General features: G+C 38.1%; 3 protein-coding genes across 5 annotated transcripts; all 3 read right to left on the bottom strand.

The window, feature by feature from the left end:
* Window positions 1-1436: 1436 nt before the first annotated feature.
* LOC113740453 (peroxisome biogenesis protein 3-2-like) lies at window positions 1437-6572 on the bottom strand. Its single transcript, XM_027268083.2, has 7 exons — window positions 6326-6572; window positions 5799-5960; window positions 5448-5647; window positions 5203-5333; window positions 3229-3356; window positions 2294-2521; window positions 1437-1972 (listed from the first exon to the last, which is right to left on the bottom strand). The coding sequence occupies exons 1-7, from the start codon at window positions 6328-6330 to the stop codon at window positions 1741-1743; spliced, it is 1086 nt and encodes a 361-aa protein (XP_027123884.1). The 5' UTR covers window positions 6331-6572; the 3' UTR covers window positions 1437-1740.
* A 2867-nt stretch (window positions 6573-9439) lies between these two features.
* Window positions 9440-11790, bottom strand: LOC113739705 (small ribosomal subunit protein RACK1). The gene is made up of 2 exons (XM_027267013.2): window positions 10789-11790; window positions 9440-9752 (listed from the first exon to the last, which is right to left on the bottom strand). Exons 1-2 carry the CDS (start codon window positions 11677-11679, stop codon window positions 9651-9653), a joined length of 993 nt encoding a protein of 330 aa, XP_027122814.1. The 5' UTR covers window positions 11680-11790; the 3' UTR covers window positions 9440-9650.
* A 1242-nt stretch (window positions 11791-13032) lies between these two features.
* Window positions 13033-19759, bottom strand: LOC113740111 (uncharacterized). Of its 3 annotated transcripts, none has more exons than XM_072045678.1 (11): window positions 19239-19759; window positions 18307-18462; window positions 18002-18234; window positions 17582-17781; window positions 16824-16994; window positions 15938-16252; window positions 15587-15745; window positions 15361-15510; window positions 15051-15257; window positions 14722-14946; window positions 13033-14621 (listed from the first exon to the last, which is right to left on the bottom strand). In XM_072045678.1, exons 1-11 carry the CDS (start codon window positions 19624-19626, stop codon window positions 13601-13603), a joined length of 3225 nt encoding a protein of 1074 aa, XP_071901779.1. In that variant the 5' UTR covers window positions 19627-19759; the 3' UTR covers window positions 13033-13600. The 3 variants fall into 3 exon arrangements, with proteins under 3 accessions (XP_071901779.1, XP_071901780.1, XP_071901778.1); XM_072045679.1 differs by having other exon boundaries at window positions 18002-18152; window positions 18338-18462; window positions 19239-19443; XM_072045677.1 differs by having other exon boundaries at window positions 18002-18462.
* Between the last annotated feature and the right edge of the window lie 81 nt (window positions 19760-19840).

Raw genomic sequence — 19840 nt, 5'->3', positions numbered from 1 at the left:
CAGTAAAATATAGGCATGTTGGTTGTGGCAATTTGTTGGCCCTTCACTCATGAGTCAAATCCTGCAATAGTTTAAGGTTTTAGGATATAAAGCAAATCAAAACGTCAACTAGAAGATGGCCCCCAGAAGCCAACCAGCTTTGAATGTTTTGGATAAAACACGTAGTGATCATGACAACAAGAGCAGCAATTCTGTGATGGATCCGTGGTGATCAACACCTAAAACCGGACCAACCACGAGAAAAAGCGCGAGAAAAGCAAAAATAAACAAGAAAAGGAATATGTAGTTTATATGACCTGTTAGCTAGGAAAGCCATGATGAGACGCCACAGCAAATGTTGAAATGTAAAGGAAAAGGCACAGAAGTTTTTCCTTGAAATCATGCGAGAAACAAGGGGCGCTTATTGACTTTTACATGTTTATAAGCGAATCCCGTGTGCCTCAAACTTCCGCATTCATTGTACAATCCTTTGCAGTTAGTACAGCTCAATCTCATCCATTAGCTTCCTAACCTTAATGTTTCGTTGAGGATAGAGAGGACTAAACACTAGTAGTGTGGGTGGAGGAAACTCCATCTGTCCAACCAAGATGGTTGGGGTGGGAGATCGATCTCTGCTGCTGACTCGTTGGCTCATGAGCACATCGATTGAGTGATTAACGTTGGAGGCATTGAAGCATGCAAGATTTTGATGGATGTGTTTCTGATCCAATGATGCAGGAGCCGGGTTCGATTCTTGCTGTCTTGTCTTGGACTGAAGGGTTTCCTTCACCCATTCTGATCCGTAGAGGATCCAGAATAATAAAACATGTAAAAGCTTGTTTTCTCGTAAGTTACGTTATATGCATATGCTTGTTGGTCAACTGATGCATGCTGATTTATCGGGATAATCAGCAATATCTCTTGTCGTTCGACACGGCTATCTTGTTCAACACAGACTGTCATTGGAATCATTTGCTTATATGCCCATTTTCTCTCTTGGTAGAATTTAGAACTAGTAATCTGCTTGAGAAAACAGTGGTCTTTTTTTTTTAACGGAACAGAATCGTGTTCTTCAGCTAGAATTCAGCTGATACAACAATGGACTGTAAATTACGTTTCCAGGCTCACATAATAATAGTTCTTTCGCTTTTTTAGGTTCCTTGCATTTTCAAGAATTTAAGCTACATTCATTTGCATGACTTCATGATATGATAGTATCAGGAAACGAAAGCGTTTCTTTGCAGGAAACTATGATTATCTATCTCTAATCATTTCCACAGTGATTTGAAAACTTCCCATAAAATTTTGAAATATAAACAGGGCAAGTATTTTACATATTGCCAAAAGAGTAAAAATTTTTCAGGTACTGATTGATGAATGAGGTAACTTCTCGTTAACCTGTCAGTAATTGCACAAGTTTACACCAAATTCACCTATAGATTGAATTACCCAGCACGAAGTGAAATTCGACAATTTCTTCGTTAGTAATGAAAAAAAAAACAAATGATTTACCAAGCCCTTCTTTTTTTTCCTGACACAACAACCATCAATACCCCACAATACTCGGGCAGCTACTATAACAATGACAAAATACAACTGGAGCAAAATCTAACAAATGCCCATTATCTCCACCTCTCTTGTTATTTTGTTCAGAAGTTCTCGACTCTAGAGAACCATGCACCTCTCTAACATACAATTACACTATTGCTCTGTTTTGAAGCAGAAAAAGTTCAAGAATTGCATCAATCAGCTACAGTACTATCAAGACGGCATGCTTGAGTATAGGACTGTGAAAAATAGCTCAACTTCTGGTGTGTTTCGGATGATCTGGATATACCTTTGCCTATTTGGTTCCTCCAGCAGAATCTGGCCCATCTGAGCTATTCGAGGCAGAAGTTTCGCTAGAGGGATTGCTGACTGCATATCTATTTCCTCAGCGATTGCATCCACCGCAACTTTCAATGAGATGTCAAGAATATTCCCAAATTCAGCACTAAGAACAAGAACACCACAAAATGAATGAGGAATTGCACAATCCAAGTTAGAAGGCAAAGTTTATTCACACTAACAGACTTCATCAAATTTGACAAACAATACAAGACATGGAGTTATTTAGTAACGCTCATAATGGGGTGGCCATAGCTTTGAGGAACAAACTCATGGCCATGCAAATGGTAAATTCAGTTGGATTGACAGATATTTATCAACTGCAAAATGCCTTGATTGAATTTTCAGTAACCAGAGATGAGATGATGTCCTTTCTTACTTCTATTAGTAGTTAATAAATTGTTATATAATGAAGAGAATGATCAACCTTGATAACACTGCACGTGTCTCCTCTGTAAGTTGTTCGAACTTGCTAGCATGCGAATGAACTTCATTCCCACTTCCAGAGGGTTCAACCAATTTGTATATCCTATTGTCCTCCGGAATCAAGTAGCCTAACCACTGACGAGGATTTCCCTTGCTCATGAATGTGTCCAATATCCGCACAATAGTTTCACGAAGTACAGAACTGTTGAAGTAATCCTTCAACTGTTTTCTGCAAGTAATAAGCCAATTAGTCAATCAAAGATGCCTGTAACTTCAGAGAAAATAACACTTAGTATATAAAAATCCTAAAATCTTATAGCAAAGCTGCAAAAATGGTTATCTTATGCGTAAGAGTTACCAGGAGAAAACTTGACCGTGACAGATCTTTTTTGTTACTCAAAGGTCCTACATTTATGGCATGTTAGAGGCCATTGTGGTAATCAAGAACTTTAACCAGGGTCACCAGAAGCTCTATAGGAAACTCAGCATGCAAAACCATATTTCACGTTTTTATTCTGGTTTATTATGGTGAGCGATACATTGTTTTTCATGTCTACGGGATCAAAGGTAAACTATTAAAGGATGAATACATGAAGAAGGTAAAGGATGCAACATAGAATATTAAACACAAACAAGTCAGATAAACTGGTTAAAGTACTTTTCTCCTTTACCACAGTATAGCACAAAATACCAGTCTATTCATTAATTGCATTTGGGCAATGTGACCTCAAGTAGCCCACTTAGTCGAAATGGAAATCTAGTAGCATCAAACACTCCTCTCTCTGATTTTTGCACTTGCACAAGTGACAGACAACAGTAGTAAGCAGAATCTGGTTGACTGGCATCAGCATTGGTTTTCTTAATCTAATCCTAGAAGCAGTACTGCAGTCATGGTCAAAACACGTGTTAGACAACAAATAGTAGGATATGTCTTACCCCTTAAGCACTTCAGAAGTGGCTGCCTCGATGCTAGCAATCAATGTTGGTATTTCATAATTGGAAAGGAAATCTGCAATGGCTAGAAACTGTTGCTCATCGTCTCTATCTATGAGATCAGCTTCGTCCTGGAAAAAGAAAAAGAAGCTCCAATGAGCATGTAGCCCATGCCATGAAGAAAATTGAACAACCGCAATTTGGTTAAAACAGTTTTGGTCATCACAAACAAGTCCCTAGATGCTTGAGACCATAAAAGGAACTCATTTGACCCGGATGCTCTTTAATTACATCAATGCCGTTTAAGTTTCAGGACATACAGCAATCTTACTCATAGTAATAGCACGCAAGAGACCCCAAAGAGTGGCAATCCCACCATTTTCCAGTTACATAGCTGCAGTTAACTCTAGAAAATATGAAAGTACTACTTATACTCTCTTTACTAATACAATTGGTTGTTATGGGCATCTGATGACTTTCAGATTCTAACATTCTTCACATGTCCTAGATTTGACAATTTTGTAATATTTTTTGACAAATTCATATGGTCGTTTAGTATGGGCTTCAATTTTGTATGTTTTCATGAAAGAATGGACTAATTACAGTGTTCTGTGATAATTTCCACAAAAAGCAAAATTTGTGGGCCAGGATTGCTGGTCCTTGATGACCTGCAGAGTCCAATTCCTCTCCAATTTATTCGATTTTGCATTCTTCACTTCAGGAAACATATAAAACAAATCCATGATAGAAGGAGATGCTATGGTATCGGAGTCATGTAAAAGACTGTTAAATTTCAGGACCCTAACACATGGTGATTCTTCCACTATATGAGGGGGAACAAAGTATTGAAGCTTTGAAGCTGCTAAGTCAACTTGGTTGGACGGTTCCACATGACATAACAGAAGGTGAGTACCTAGTCAAGCCATCTAAATGCTTTCATTTTCATTGAATGGTTTATACGTATGGGCATTCTTAATTTTTTTTTATATCCATTTGTACCCATGTACAAAAAAAAATGAACATTTAATTTACAAGTTAGGGTGTGGTGTCACTATCCTATGTTGAATGTAAATTTGATAATGGTGGAAGAGATTTAAATAATTTTATGATGAGCAGGCAGGGATCTACATGTAGGTTGCATGATAAGGCAGAAGGCATGGCAGAAAGGAGGTAGGTTGGTTTGGGCTAGAGAATCAGACGGGAGGAGTTTTTGAGTGAATTATGATGGACCCATCAGCCACTCGCTGTGGTTGTTCTCCTTATGGTCAAAGGGGAGGTTTTGATTGATTACACTACATTACATGACTTCAAAAAATGAAATGATACACCATTTCTGTATACCGTGCCTTTCAAAAAGATCACTACCTGTTATCGGTAAACTGCACATTTCTAAAGTTCAGCCAAATTTTTGGTCAAATTTGGCCAAGTATGTAGTAATTAGTAAAGAGAGTATAAGTAGTACTTTCATATTTTCTATCTTCTTTGAGAACATGTCAACGCTACTCTGATTTACACTTAAGAATTGCAAGTCTGGAACAAAGAGATTCATTAACGAGAAAAAGAAAAGTACATAGATGAACTGGTAATTAATGACCTTCAACTATTGAGTGTAACAAGATCTTTTATAAACAAGCACAAAAAGATATGTTGTTAATGGAGTAAAGGAAACCATTGGAAAGGAATGGATCACCACAAAGTTTTGAAACACGAGTCTTCATGAGACACAAAAGGATCAACACAGAGCACAAGTCTGAACCCCTCCTCCACAGTTAGCAATCAATGGCATAACTGATCCAGTTTATTAGAATATCAACAACTATCTTTTTACATAGTATTTAATACTCCTATTATTCTAAAATCGCATTCATCTATTGGCTAGATTTTTTCAGATTTGAGAACCGAAACTCAAAAAATTTTACAAAGTGAATCAACATTTTCTACATACAAATTTTCTTACACTGGAAAATAAGTACTTACAAGTAGATGAGAATTCCCAAGTCCACGGGCAGTGTTAATATAGAGATGCCTCCCTAGTATATTGACTTGAACTCTAATAAATAAGTTTAGAGTTGTCATTGCCCAAACAGACAAGACCATTCTCGTAAAACCTGGAAAATGACAGAAACTCAAATTTCAGCCAAGTACAATGCTTTACCGTTCCATGGCAAAACAAAATGCAAGCTGCATCTCAACAGGAGAGAAAAAGACGCTGCAACTCTTACTTAGTATTTTGAGTCTATCCCACAGCTCAAGTTTCTCTGCAGCTGTTAGTGTGTTTGGCTGACCTTTCCCTCGCATTAACCTCTCAGTCAAGGGAGCAAGGTCTAACTCTTCAGCTACCCGAGTACTTAAGTATTGCATCACATGCGGCAATGTTGTCGAATCAGCAATCCTTTGTACATTCTCGAAGTGTTCTTGCATTCTGTCCATCAAATAAAATTCCCATAAAAAAAACATTTCGTTAAACTTGTTTTTTCTTTTTTGAGCAAGATTTTGTCAAACTTATTCTTTGCAACATTGCAATACAACAATAAAACAGGACATGCAATATTTTGTGTTATTTGATGCTTAACTGGGCCTTAACAAGTTCATCGTTTTCCCTTTCAGTAGCGAGTTCTCTCTCCAGATCAGAGATCCTTCTGCTATGAGCATCATAAAGCTTGTATAAGAAATATCCACTTCCTAAAACTCCAAGTGTAATATAGACCTTCCTCTTGTGCCTTCTCCAAAAATCCCTGCACAAATCAAGAAAATTACCAAGCATACGTGAAATTACAAACCAAAATTTAGCTGCTTTGAAACCCCAACATCAATAAAAACCAACAAACGAAACCCACATGGAGAAGGAAAACATTTTAAAATTCAACGAGCAAAAATACAACGAATTTTCCAAAATAAAAAAACTACAAATATAATTGAAAACATGAAAAACCCAGAATTCAGAACGGTGAATTGATGCAGAGAAACCAAGTTTGACCCCATAAAAATGCAATCTTTATTATCATTTAGCTTGCTATCCAAAAAAAAAATTCAAACCCAATACAATATGATTCAGATAGATTTCTATACACTAGAAATTAACAGGAATAACGGGCCCAACCACATTCAATCTCTTTGCTTTTATAGCTAGCTTTGCCGCTTTGTTTGGGTTTTCAGCATTAATCGGCCTGGACAAAGGCCAGACCTTTTTCTTCCTCCGTGCTCTGTCTCCCACAAACAAGTCACAGTTGAGGAGGGTTTTGGGAAAGAAAGGGTAAGAAAGGTGAAGGGATGTTGCAAAACTTCGAAAAGCTCAAAGCAGAATAAGCTAAAACGAGAAAATTGCCAAATTGGTCCCCTATTGGTTTGTTGCAGGGCTAAAGGAAAGCCTATATATATCTTTTTCTTTTTTTCTTAATTATTTTTTGTTGTCCATTTTATATCTTTTCTAGCAGCCAAAAAAAAAAATACTCAGAATTTATATTTGTTGTCCACTTGTAAATGTTCAACAAACTCAAAATTAGACTGTATTTGGTTCTCTATCGAAATTGAATTTGGATTGGAATCGAAATCATATTTATTTCAACTGAGCTGAATAGAAAGATATCATTCTAATAAAAATCAAATTCTGATTTGGTTAAAGAACATAATACAGCCTTTAAATTTTGTTTGTTTTCTTAACGAAAAAAAAAATGGTTTCCGGTTTCAAGAATTTAGATTTTATTAGCCTGAAGATCTAGAAAAGAAATTAATGCAATTCATGCAAAAAAAAAAGGGAAAAAAAAACAACCCACAAGCATAACGTATTGAGAACCTGAAACACTTGTTACTTCAAGATTATTGATTACACTGGTAGTTCGTTCCTGCATTTTTTTTAACTTAGCTCAGACTTCCATTCACACTCTCGAGCTAGAGTGGATTTGCGATATTAATTGTAATATTGCTACGTTATTCTACCAATATTTGCATCTCCAGTCTTTATTTTACTGGTGAATTTTGCTGATTTAAACGGCATGGCTTACAAGACAAAGTTAGGTGCATGTCAAATGGATAAGATGTTGTGTAAGCTGGAGTTTGTTCATAAGTAGGGACTTGGGATCAGGTACCTTTATAGTTGTTTGGATTGGATTTTCTCGGATTTTTTTAGAAAAATTAGTGCAGCGATTTGATGTATATGAGGAAAAAAAATTAATAGAAATATGTGATTACGGAAAATGATGCAATTTTTCGGCGAAAAATGCGCAACGAATCTTTGTCTCACACCCTGTGCCACTCTCTGTCCCACTTTTTATTATATTACTATTTCTCCTTTACAAATATCATGTTTTAATTTCTTTTTATTTCCTTATGATCCAATAACTATTAATTGAGTAATACACAAAATTTAAGAAACTCAAAAAATCAAAATGCATAAAAAATGAGATTTTTTATGAATTTTTCGCTGTATTTTTTAATTTTCTATTACATATTAGTTTTTTGAAACTGTTGTATTTATTTTTTACTCAATTAATAGTTATTAGATCATAAGGAAATAAAAAGAAATTAAAATATGATATTTGTGAAGGAGAAATAGCAATATAATAAAAAATAGGACAGAAAGTGGCACAGGATGTGGGACAGAAGATCCGTTGCGCGAAAAATGGCTGTCCAAACACCCCCATACCACTAGTAATTTCTCTTTATTTATTTCCTTCTTTCCTTTTTCAATAGTTTTCTAATGGTATTGTCTTTTGAAGGAGGGAAGGCATTTTGCTAATATTTTTCATGCTCTATAGCTTTTCAAGTGGATCATGGATGTAGGCTGAAATGACATCACAGCATTGTAAGGGATCTGATCACTTGAATGACTTCCAATGTGTAGACTCCTCAATTGTGCAGACTGGTCTGCTTCCCCAAGAGAACATTGATGCTCTGTGCAAGCAGCAAGATCATGCGATGATGCAGAAGATGCAAGAAATGGATACCAGGATTTGGGAACTGCACAAACAAGACCGGATACGCAAGTTTCTGAAACTGGCACCGCCATCCTTTGATGGGACTTCGGAACAGCTAGCGGCCTATGACTGGTTATCTGAGATGGACATTTCCGGATGCAGTGACGAGGAAAAGGTGGCTTTTGCCACTTTCCTGCTAAAGGGGAGTGCACGCAATTGGTGGCAAATGGTGAATGCAGGACTTCAGCGCAATGATAAACCACATAGTTCGAATATGTTCAAAGAAGAACCAACGGCCCTTGGACCACAAGGGCACTTAAGCTCTTTGTGGGATGCTTGAATCTTTCCGTCTAGAACAGGATACTGCCGTCTGTCGCACTCTATGACGCAAGGGAAAGGCCTGAGGCCAGATTTGCTCCACCGCAGTGGGCTCATGACGAACCTCGCTGAGCAATTTTCGGACAGATATCCAACAGGTCTTCATGTTATACAACAATTTTGAACCGTGCAACAGCGATTGAGCATTGCAATGAGCTCGAGAGAGCACAAAACCAACCGTCGCCAAAAGATCTTCAGGCCTAATTTTTGAAGAATGTCCTGTTAAATCTATACCCCAAGGCCTTCTTGAGTAGCATCTAGGTGTTGCTCATCTCTTTCGTACCCTGTTTACTTGACTGCGCTTCTAGTTTTGCTTTAGTTTAGGGTAGTGCTTCTTTTGCACATCGACACCTTTTTCCACTTTGTGACTTTAAACTGTGTATAAAAGCCGAGATATTCACATCATTTACTTGGCAGCACAATACCGTTATAAATTTCACTGTTAATTAGACAAGTGCATATCTGTTACATTCACATGACAGCGTGTATGCAAACCTGTCAAAGCCATTTTCTTTTAGAATGATGTGAATCAAACCAAGGAAAACTGTTTACCCTTCTTACAGCAGTAGAGCTAAAAAGTTTAAGAACCCAACGCTCTATCATTTCTAACCTTGAATCCGGAAATACCGCCGCTCCCAAAGCAGTAAAGAGAAAAGAAGGAACCGCATGCGAAATACACGAGTCCAAAAAGCAGGCCATTTCATCAAGGGTTGCATTTTCTCAAACACTAGGCACGACAACTTGTTTAAGCTTGGATTGAAGCTGAAGCATGAGGTGCCAAGAAATGAACAACCCAGTGTTCACAGCTGCGGAAAATCACATAGTAACTGGAAGAAACATGCAAACTTTTTCCCAAGTAAATTGGTATTTCAAGGATGAGATCTATCGGATTGTGGAGGGGGATTGAAAAGTAACTGACATGGTTTTGAGTAAAAGAACTTGATTTATAGGAGTCTAGGAAACTCAGGGTAACGACTACAGTAATATCCAAAATTGAAACAAGGTAGATCCCAAAATCATCAAAACAAAAATATAGAATCCAAATATCCTTCCAGCATTTCAACTTAAATCTAAACAACTAAATTTCACTATGACACGCATGTGTTGAATGCACCACCACACCACATATGCTTTCTAGTAACGCATGATACCCCAAACTCTGATGACACCATCTGTGTAACCACTGAAGAGTGTGCTTCCATCAGCACTCCAGTTAAGACTGGTGCAGTAGATGACCTGCAAGCCACAGTGCAGAAAATAAAAATTTAAATAGACCAGTAAACTTATAGGGTCAAAACCAGGATAAAACATGGACAGCTTTTACTAGCTATGTTGGCAACTGTATAATTGCAGCAAAAGCCTGGTGAGGACAACTGAGCATGACAAGCATAATATTAGGCAGCCAACATGCAAATAAATCCTATAAAGCAAATACAAACCAAACTCTCACAGGTTTTTACCCAAGATAAACTCTAAGCCATGGTGCTACGCATTCCACAATGAACTTACACAGAAAGGAACACTCCACTTAATCAGAATAATAGCAATGTAACAGCATTGAGACTCAGAAAGTTTCAACATGGCATGGGAGAGAACCAAAAAGAGTAGGGCATTCAAGTATAGTTCAAGCTAAAATTTGATCAAATGAATCCCATAGGAAACTAACATGGAAGCATCAATATTTCCAACCTAACAACTGGAAAATCTTCAGAATACAGTTCAATATTTTCATCCAAATGCACACCACGTTTACCATCAAAAAACAATTTTACTGACACAAAAGGTACACAAAAATGCACTAAGATTAGGTATGCTGATCACAACATAAAAATTCACTGTAAGATCAAATTGACATTGAATTCTTCTGTAGGATCTTGACTGTGTAAGAAAGCATGTACAGCTCATGAAAACAAAAAAAACACAATCAAAGTTCCATTGCAAGCAATGGGAAACTATAAACCATACCAAGCTCCTTAATTCAACTTAGTACACATACAATATATTTCACACAAACCATTACCACAAGTTCTTTACATAGCTGCATAAGCTCGGAGCAAACTAATTCAAACAACTTAAACCCACAACACAGCATCTAAGAGTATTACCCAAATGCACATGATCTCAAAACACAAACACAGTTTCATGATCACACAACAAAATACTGGATTGTCCACCATTCTAAACGAACAGATAAAGTAATAAACAAATTCGCTACATCATCCTGACTACTAAAATCAACAAAATTTAAGAAAACAGGAGGCAAAAATTGGACCTTGTTTTTAGCACCAGTTGTCTGAACAGTGGTGCCTTCAGCAGCCATTTCGCTCTCTTGCTTCAAATCAACCCTCAAATCCACCACAATACTCTTACTCTCCAAATCCCAAATCTTAATGCTCGCCTCAGTTGCAGCACAAAGCCAGTACCTGTTAGGACTAAAACACAAAGCATGGATAATGGAACCAGCATCCAACGAATAGAGCTTCTTTCCCTCAGCCAAATCCCACAACAAAATCACTCCATCCTTCCCTCCACTAGCACACAACGATCCATCAGGAGAAACCGCCGCAGTATTCACATACCCAGTATGCCCAGCCAAAGTTGCCCTCATCTTACAGTTACTCAAATTCCAAATCTTCACAGTTCGATCCCAAGACCCAGAAACAATTGTCGGCTGCAGATTATTCGGGCTAAACCGAACGCAAGAAACCCAATCGGTATGCCCATCAGCATCCTGGATAGTGTATTTGCATTCCCCGAGAGTGTTCCACAGCTTGATGGTTTTGTCGCGAGAAGCAGAGACAATTTGGCGGTTGTCGATGGAGAAGGCTACCGAGAGAACATCTTTAGTGTGGCCGACGAAGCGGCGAGCGGTGGTGCCAGATTGAAGGTCCCAAAGGCGGAGCTCGCCGTCCCAGGAGCCCGAGAGAGCGAACTGGCCATCAGAGGAGAGAACGACGTCTTGGACGAAGTGAGAGTGGCCGGTGAGGCGGCGGCGAGGGACGCCGTAGGTTTTGTCTTCTTTGGTCAAGGACCAGAGGATGATGGATTTGTCCCGGGAAGAAGTGACGATCATGTCTGTGTTGTCGATTGGAGTGGCGATGGCCGTGACCCAGTCGGTGTGGGCCCTCATTGTGCCGCGGAGGATCAGCTGATCTTGAGACATTTTCAGGGAGGAGGAGCGGCTGTGGGGTGCAGGGTTTTTGGGAGGAGAGAGGCGGAAAATGGAAAATATATAGTGAAATGATAGATAAAAGAAACCCTAGAGGCAGTGAAGCGTGAATATGTATATATAGGTCGGAGGATTTTAGGGTTTTGCGAAGGGAATTGGGTTCTAATAGGTAAGACATGGGTGGGTATGGCTTATGTGGGTGGGCAGGCGGGCGGGCTTTGGATGGGTTGTTTGAATATTGGAACGAAACTTTTTTTTTTTTTTTTTTGAGTTATCTTTTCTTTTGAGAAAATTTCTCGTGTGAGTCTATTTTCTGGCATATAATACAATAATACTAGTCCATTTAATTTTTTTTTTGGCAAGGATACTGTCGCATATTTGGGAGCGGAAATCAGAAGTAAATGGTCAATTTTCACTCTATTATTAAGATTCACTTTAAAATTTAAGATTTAAGCATGCTGTAAATTTTTTTTTATAAAAAAAAAAACTGCATTGTCATTTATGCCTTTTGCCATTGTTATCTTTCTCAAATTTTTTCTGTGAAGAAAAAATCATTTTATTAAGATTTATTGAATTGTTGACATTGTTTCCTTAAGTGATATGACGTATATGAGATAAAAAGGTGGGTTGGAAATTGTATTTGTGATACAAATAAATAAATTTAAACCAAATAATGACTATCCAAACACACTCATTAGTACTTGAAAATTAGTTGTATACATGATATATATATATTTATAGAGTCAGTCTATAATCGAAAAACATTGTATACTCTATAATCGAAAAACATTATACTTGTCAAAATTAAGAACAAAAAATTAGACACTAAACTTGTCAAAACGAATTAGATTGAATACCAATATTTGCTGTTCACAGCTAATTCTTATGCTGTGAAGATGTGATAAATTCAGATGGCAAATTAAGAAACTGGAAATAGTAAACTTTCATCTTCCGCATAGCACGTAAAGGTTTTCCACTGAATACTCTGTAATCGGTCACCAAAATTTTCAGGAGGAGAAGAAACTTTGCCTCATTCCTGGCCAAGGCATCGCATTTCCAGTTTATATTGGTAGAGGCTATTATGCTGTTATGGAAAATCAGAGCCTATACATTATTTCAACTGAATAGCGCAGCCCAAACGGTGACAGGTAGACAGACATTGGTGTGCAACTATAGCATCGTTAATGCGGCTTTTAGCTTCGGATGATAAATGACAATCTCGGCTTTTAGCCTGCAGTCACCAGCACCAGGAAAACTCCGCAAGCCTTAACCCTGCGTGAGGCAGCTAATTTGGGACTTTTATGAGTTACATTTGTCGTCGTCCAAAAAAGGCAAACAAAAACCAAAGAAGGTGCAATTTCTGCCTTTCATTTGCGATCGAATAGTTTCATTCATGAATTGCTTCGGAATTAAGACGACCACCACTGAAAATACAGGAGTTACTCGAAACTTTTTACTTTCAAGAAAAATCAAGACAGTGATGCAACTCATGCAACATAGGCACGCAAATATAGTCAAACCCTATACTCAAATAACAAAATTTTTTTACTCGCTGCTGTACAAGCAAAACTCGGGAAATCCTCATTCGGTGGGTGCAAACGGAAAAAATCACCCATTGTATCATGGCACGCACTCTTACTCCTTGTTATGCTATGTTCACTTGCCTGCATCTAAACTTTGTGTTCACAGGACATAATTCCATATCTCCAATGCAGTTCTGTATTCTCTAAGGTTCTCATCTCCCCCGGGATGGCCCCTTCCTGCCGGACTATTATTCCTAGTTATGTTATCTCAACCTGCCATAATACAAAATTTTGTATAGGCAAGATACACTTCCCATGCAGTTCCCGTATTCTCAAAGTTCTCATCTCCCATGGAATGGCCTTTTCCTGCAAGAATGCACTTACTGGCTAATTTAACCTCTTCTCCTTTTCTTAATCTTGTTGCAAAACATAGCAAGCGTCATGTCATCATCCCCTGTATTTTCTGCTGCTAATCTTTTATTGCAAAATTCAGCAAGGGTCATGTCATCATTTTCTGTTTCTTCTACTACTGAAGTCTCATCTCTATTTCTTGATCTTTTGCCTCTCTTGCTACCAATGACGCCAGATGTACCCAAGTCCTTCTTCACTGTTGAATTCAGCAGCGAGGATGAGTGATGGTCTACAGCATTAGTACTTTCACTCTTCTCTGGAGTTGACTTGGTCTCACTTCTCTGCTTATTAACAACAGTATCATGTACAACATCAAATTCAGCAGTATTGGGAAAGGATATTCCAGGAATTCCATCCGGTGATTCATTGTGTCCAGACCGTCTTGGATGTAATTTAGAAGCCTTTCGACCCAAGGTAGCTACTCCATCGCTTCTATTAACTTCAACTGCCTCTTCTCCATTCTCTATCAACAACAAATTTGGATTATCGAATGATAATTGATGACCTTCTGTGTCATTACAACCTCCATTTTCTTCTCGCAACTCATTCCGGCTGCTGTGGCTTGGATGTTGGACAAAATATTGTTTACACCGGCTAGCAGATTCATCGTCTCTCTTTTGACCCAAGGTAGCAGCTCGTTCGCTTCTATCAACTTCAACCACCTCTTCTCCTTTCGCTATCAACAACAAATTTGGATTATCAAATAATAATTGATGACCTTCTGTGTCATTACAACCTCCATTTTCTTCTAGTGACTTGTTGCATCTGCTGTAGCTTGGATGTTGGTCAAAATCTTGTTTACACTGAGTACCAGATCCATCATCTCTAACCAGTTCCCTTGTCTCCTCTCCACCAGTCATAATCAACGAATTCACGTTATTAGAAGATGATATCCGATCTACACTATCAGAACATCCATCCCTCTTGGGATGTGTTCTCCTAGCCCTCTTTTTGGAAGTACACTTGTACCCAGAAGCCATGCCCTTGGACTTCTGTGAGCTTCTATAAACAGACAAAAGAAAGCCAACCATCAAATAAATGAAAAAACACAAATGCAATCACAGAGGAGACTCTTATTACCACATTCAGATTGAGATCGTACCTATTTTGGCAATGATTAAATCCACCCAATGTCTCCAGATCGTTACTGTGCATTGTTTCTGAAGAATGCATTGTATCTGGACAATAGGACAAATGTTCTTCCGATGAAGCAATAGAATTGGTCCTCCTTGACTTCCTCCTTTGTCTCTTCCTTCTTGAGATTGAATCACTAGTGAATCTCTCCACCTCAGTGCCACTGGCCAAAACTTCCTCGGAGCCTAGATTGCTGTAATGTCACATGAAATTATTAGACACAAGCCAAGTTACGTGTTACATAAATTGGCATTTCATCATTGAACACTATAAAATATGAACATTGAAACATCATACCTCAACCCCCAGTTCTGATGTCCAGAGAGATTGATACGCTCAGATTCAGATGTACATGTTATTTCTGGCAATGGGACAAAATCACTAGGCAGTAGGCCAGGCCGTTCTGATTCCCGATCGACAAAGTTTGAAATCAGAGCGGCCCTTTGCATCTTTTTGGCAGCTTGAAGCCAAGGCACTTCATGTGGAAGAAGCACCTTCCATCTCCTGATTAGAATCAAAATAAAAGCAAGAAGAATCAAGACTCGTGAGAAAATAATAGGTAAACAGCAACAGTGATCTCATGCAAACTATCTGACTGGAATATTACCTTCGGCACTGACTATCAGTACGAGGCGGAACACACGCTGCAACCTTAGACCAACAATAGCCATGCTCTTCAATGGCTGCCTTTAATTTTGAATCCTCTTCTTGTGTCCAGTCATTCCGATTTAGAGAGGGATCTACGCAGTTCACCCATCTGGTTCCAAAAACAAGGCCATGTTATTAGCAAATCAAACAATAGCAGTACCTTACTGAAAGAGAAGTATAGCTACCTTTCTCTACACTGAACTTGTGTCCTTCCAGGGACAAATCGGGCTATTTTTTTCCAAGTTTTCGGCCCAAAGAGCATCACAGCAACTTTTAAGCGCTTGTCTTCCTCTGGAGTCCACTTACCAACCCTTTGCCTGGCTGGGTGAAGTGATTTCATCCATCTGCATCAGTTTAAAAGACATGGTCAGGGTTCAAAAACCTAGTTGACATAAGCATGAAAAGAATCGCATATTTCAATGTCACACCATACCCCAATGTTTTCAATTTACTTCCTTTCAATTTCAACAAACAAACATTTAACATTGCTTAAGAAAAGACTTAAAACCAACACACAGGTTAAGAAGCAAACTGACCTATTAGAGCATTGGGTACCTATCCGTCCTTCCATAGCCGAAGCAACGACCTGCCAGTTGCTTTCTCCAAAAGCCTCTACGGCTGCTCGAAGTTGATTATCCTCCTCCTCAGTCCACTCCCTTTTGATTATGGAAGCATTAAGGCTTCTTTGATAACGAGCCAAGCACTGAAACGGGGTCCTATTTGTCCCCATTGATACAGCAATATCTATCCAGTTACTAAGGCCCTTCTGTTGAACAACATGCAGCAGATTCTTGTCCTCCGTTGAAGTCCAAGAATTTTGGTTAATTAAGGGGTCCTCACAGTTCAACCACCTGCAAAATTTTTAAACGGATCAGCCAACAAGTCCAAAACAGAATTAGAAGATGATTTTCATGCAAGCTCTTTTTCAACATTTTTCTTTTTCTATTGGAGGTTGGGTCCTAAGGGGAAAAAACCACCTCATTAGGGTAGCTCAGATACGAGAATAGACTCTCATGCAACACATTTCAAGCAATCAAGCTCAACAAGACAAGTTCAAAGCCATATCCATAAACTATACTATATCAATCAAAAAGTAACTTTGGACTGAAAGAATAAACAAATGTTACATACATCAAGAGTAATTGATATGCTACAGGCTCACAAAACAAATGATAAGCTCTTGAAAAATATAGAACGTGCCAGTCTGCATAAAAAATGGATAAATCTCTAAGAAGAAATGCCTGAAAACTACTTTATTAAAATTTGCCTATCACAGCACATTGCTACCATTTCAATTGTTTGTGCTCTTGGAAAATCACCATCCCATATGACTCCTATTACTACTACTTCAACTACTACCAGGATGAAGAAGTACTCAAAATGCATAAACATTATATGCAACAAAACATTTTTTGCATTCACCTTGCTTGACATTCGGCACCGGATCTACCAGGAAGATACATGGAGGCTAACTCATCCCAGTTGACCTTTGGCAGAAATTGTCTCATCTTGTCAGGGGTAATATCGAGATCCCTGATTGATGCAACAATGCTGTCCAAATTATCAGAATCATCAAAAGATCCATCTCCATCACTGTGAGCAGAGCATCAAAAGAAGTGACAATCATAAGCCATGATATTCTTAGACAAAAAAGAAATCTAGTCATAAAAACTTATTTTTCGACCAATTAAATTAATATAAAGTTAAATGATTATAAAGGTAAGCTCTCTCATTTATCAATTTATTATTGGCATTAATAATTCTCAAAACTATTTGAGTGGAACATTAGTTGAATAGGGAGGACTTCAAGTTGTAACACTTGTTTTTGGACGTCAAATTAAAAGTCAAAGCAATCCAAATGATATTGCCTTTTGATTTTCAAGTTGAAATTCTATGAATCACGTTGGATCTCATATACCTCACAATGACTTTTTATTCTTTTTGAAAACGCATTACTTAGTTACTTGCCAGTTGATAGACCTAAATATTCTTTTTGCTCAAGTAGCATATTGCCGTAATCCAAAAAAATCTTTGTTCTTATCCTTGTCTATATGTAGAAAACAAGACTTTACATGCAAAAACCTTAACTAAAGGTTAAACATAGGATGATAGGTAAATGTAAAAAATTCAAATAAATGTACTGATGTGAATTTGCATCCTGCACATAGTAGAATAAATACCTTAGTAAATCAACTGATCTTTGAAGCAACACCTTTTGAAATTGCTGTTTCACACCATTCGAGAGCTTCTCTCTCTCTTCCTTTGACCACTTATTTCGAATCACAGATACAGGAAACTTTTCTAAAGCCTCTCTATAATTAGCAACTTGAGAATTCTCAGCAGGCCCATATTGCATAGGAGATGACTTCTTCTGACTAAGCTGCAAAAGCAACAGAAAAATGTATTTCAAAATTCAGACTCCAGACAAATATCACAAAACTTCAACTTAACATATGCTCTTAAAATATTTGTGCAAATGGCAACATTGATTTAAGAACTTGAAATACCAACAGTGTCCCTATAAAGAAGAAATTTTCGTGTTGGCTTAATAAAAAATGAATACCTGAGAGTCTAAGTGAAATAGTCTTTAGTGCACTAACCTGCACATTAGCACTTAGCTTTGGCACAGATATTAGCTGGACGCGGGCATCCTTCTTCTGTGATAAGGCTTGGCCAACTCTCTTTCTACAAGTAGCCTGAAAATCTTTCAGGATCTTCACCCTTTCCTTCAATTTTTTTAGCTCTTCAATCCTGGTTTCAATGTGCAACAATTTGCTCCTAATTAGTTTCTGACAAGACCTATTCTTCTTGATTGCATCCACAAAGGCTTCAGCTGCTTTTGGGAAAGAGGAACCTTTAACAGGCAATATAGCTGCATTAACAGAATCAGAATCGTGCCACTCACTGAAATCAGAAGGCTGGGTTCCAGCATTAACCTTACTACAAGCGTCAATATCCTTGGTGGCATTGTTGATCTTGTCCAGATAACTGGGAGACTCTTCTTGCAAATTAGAATTCTCAGGTTTGTGAGATACAACTTCCGTGCTTTCTCCCAGCCCACCTGAATTAAAACAACAGTAACGTTAAATGCTTCCTTATGTTGAAGCCCTTACTAAAGAACATGTCATCACGAAAAAATCTGTAAACACGGTAAACCATGTATAGGATTCAATCAAAAACTTCATAAGCATCATGCTTGACCTGCAAATCTGAAAGAAAACAACAACAAATAGAATCTCAATGAAGTTTTAATCACAGTGACTAGTATAAATGTATGTCTATAGCACTGGCTATTTAACTTAGCCCTTTCCAGCCTCAATGATATGCCGATAAAACATCAAAAGTTGACTGTTATAGATGGAGCAACACCTTCACCTCATTGTATTTTCTATTTCTTACACCTCAACTTTTTCTTCTATACATAATCTTCCCAAAGAAGTAAAACTCACCATTTGCTAAAAAGTGACAGCTTTCAAACTTAAAACCCGGATTATATTAGGAGTTATGCAAACTCGAGCGTTCTTTCTGTGCTGCTCAAATTCCTGTCTAAAAAAGGATATTTAAATCTAATTATGCTTTCTAGTTTGTGGTTCTGTCTCTGCGACTCACCCAGTACAGACGATAAAGCATGACTTTTACATAGAGACAACGAATTTCAGATTGTACCACATTTAAGTTAGTTCACTAAACAATACAGAAAAAATTCCCAAAATTACCAACTTTCAGGTATTAATCAATTAATTTCAAGCAATTAAATATGTTGATATATTCAAACCTCAAACCAAATCCCCCAAATGCAACATTTTAAACTAAACCTGATAGATATACTCAATATACCTTCACTATAAGCAAAAAACCGCCGCTGTATAGCGCGGAGAGTTTCAAAATCATCATCTTCGTTCGCAGAGGGCTGTATCGAGTATAAAGGCTCGAGTGTCAATGGCTCCAATGCACTATCAGTCACAATCGCGAACCTTTTCTGTATATTACGGACCAATTCAAGGTCATCTTCGGCGTCATCAGCATCCGAATCGGAACCAGTAGTGGCGGCGGCTCCGCTAGTAGTGGCGGTGACCGCTGGGGAGGGAGAGCAGGGGTTTTCGAGGTCATCTACGTTTGTTCCAGTGAGAAGACAGGCTCTTCTTAAAGCTTCCATGTCTTCGTCAAATCCATCGTCGGCGTCGCTTCCGGATGATTCTTCTTCTTCGTCATCGTTTAAGGACATTGAAAAAAAAAATAGGGTTTTGGACAAAAGAATTTGAGAGGAAATGAATGGGAAAGTTGAAGAACGAATTGGCGGCAAGGGGCAGGAGTCTGCAGGCTGGCGAGAGTCATCTTATATACATAGGGCACTGGCAAGTTCTTTCAATTCCCATTGGGTCTTTTAATGCGGAAAGGAAAATATAAGGGGTTCTGTGCATTTTTTCCATTTTTTAATT

The sequence above is a fragment of the Coffea arabica genome, chromosome 4c (genome assembly GCF_036785885.1).
Source record: "Coffea arabica cultivar ET-39 chromosome 4c, Coffea Arabica ET-39 HiFi, whole genome shotgun sequence".
Lineage (NCBI taxonomy): Eukaryota > Viridiplantae > Streptophyta > Magnoliopsida > Gentianales > Rubiaceae > Coffea > Coffea arabica.
This window is presented reverse-complemented; position numbering and strand designations above follow the sequence as displayed.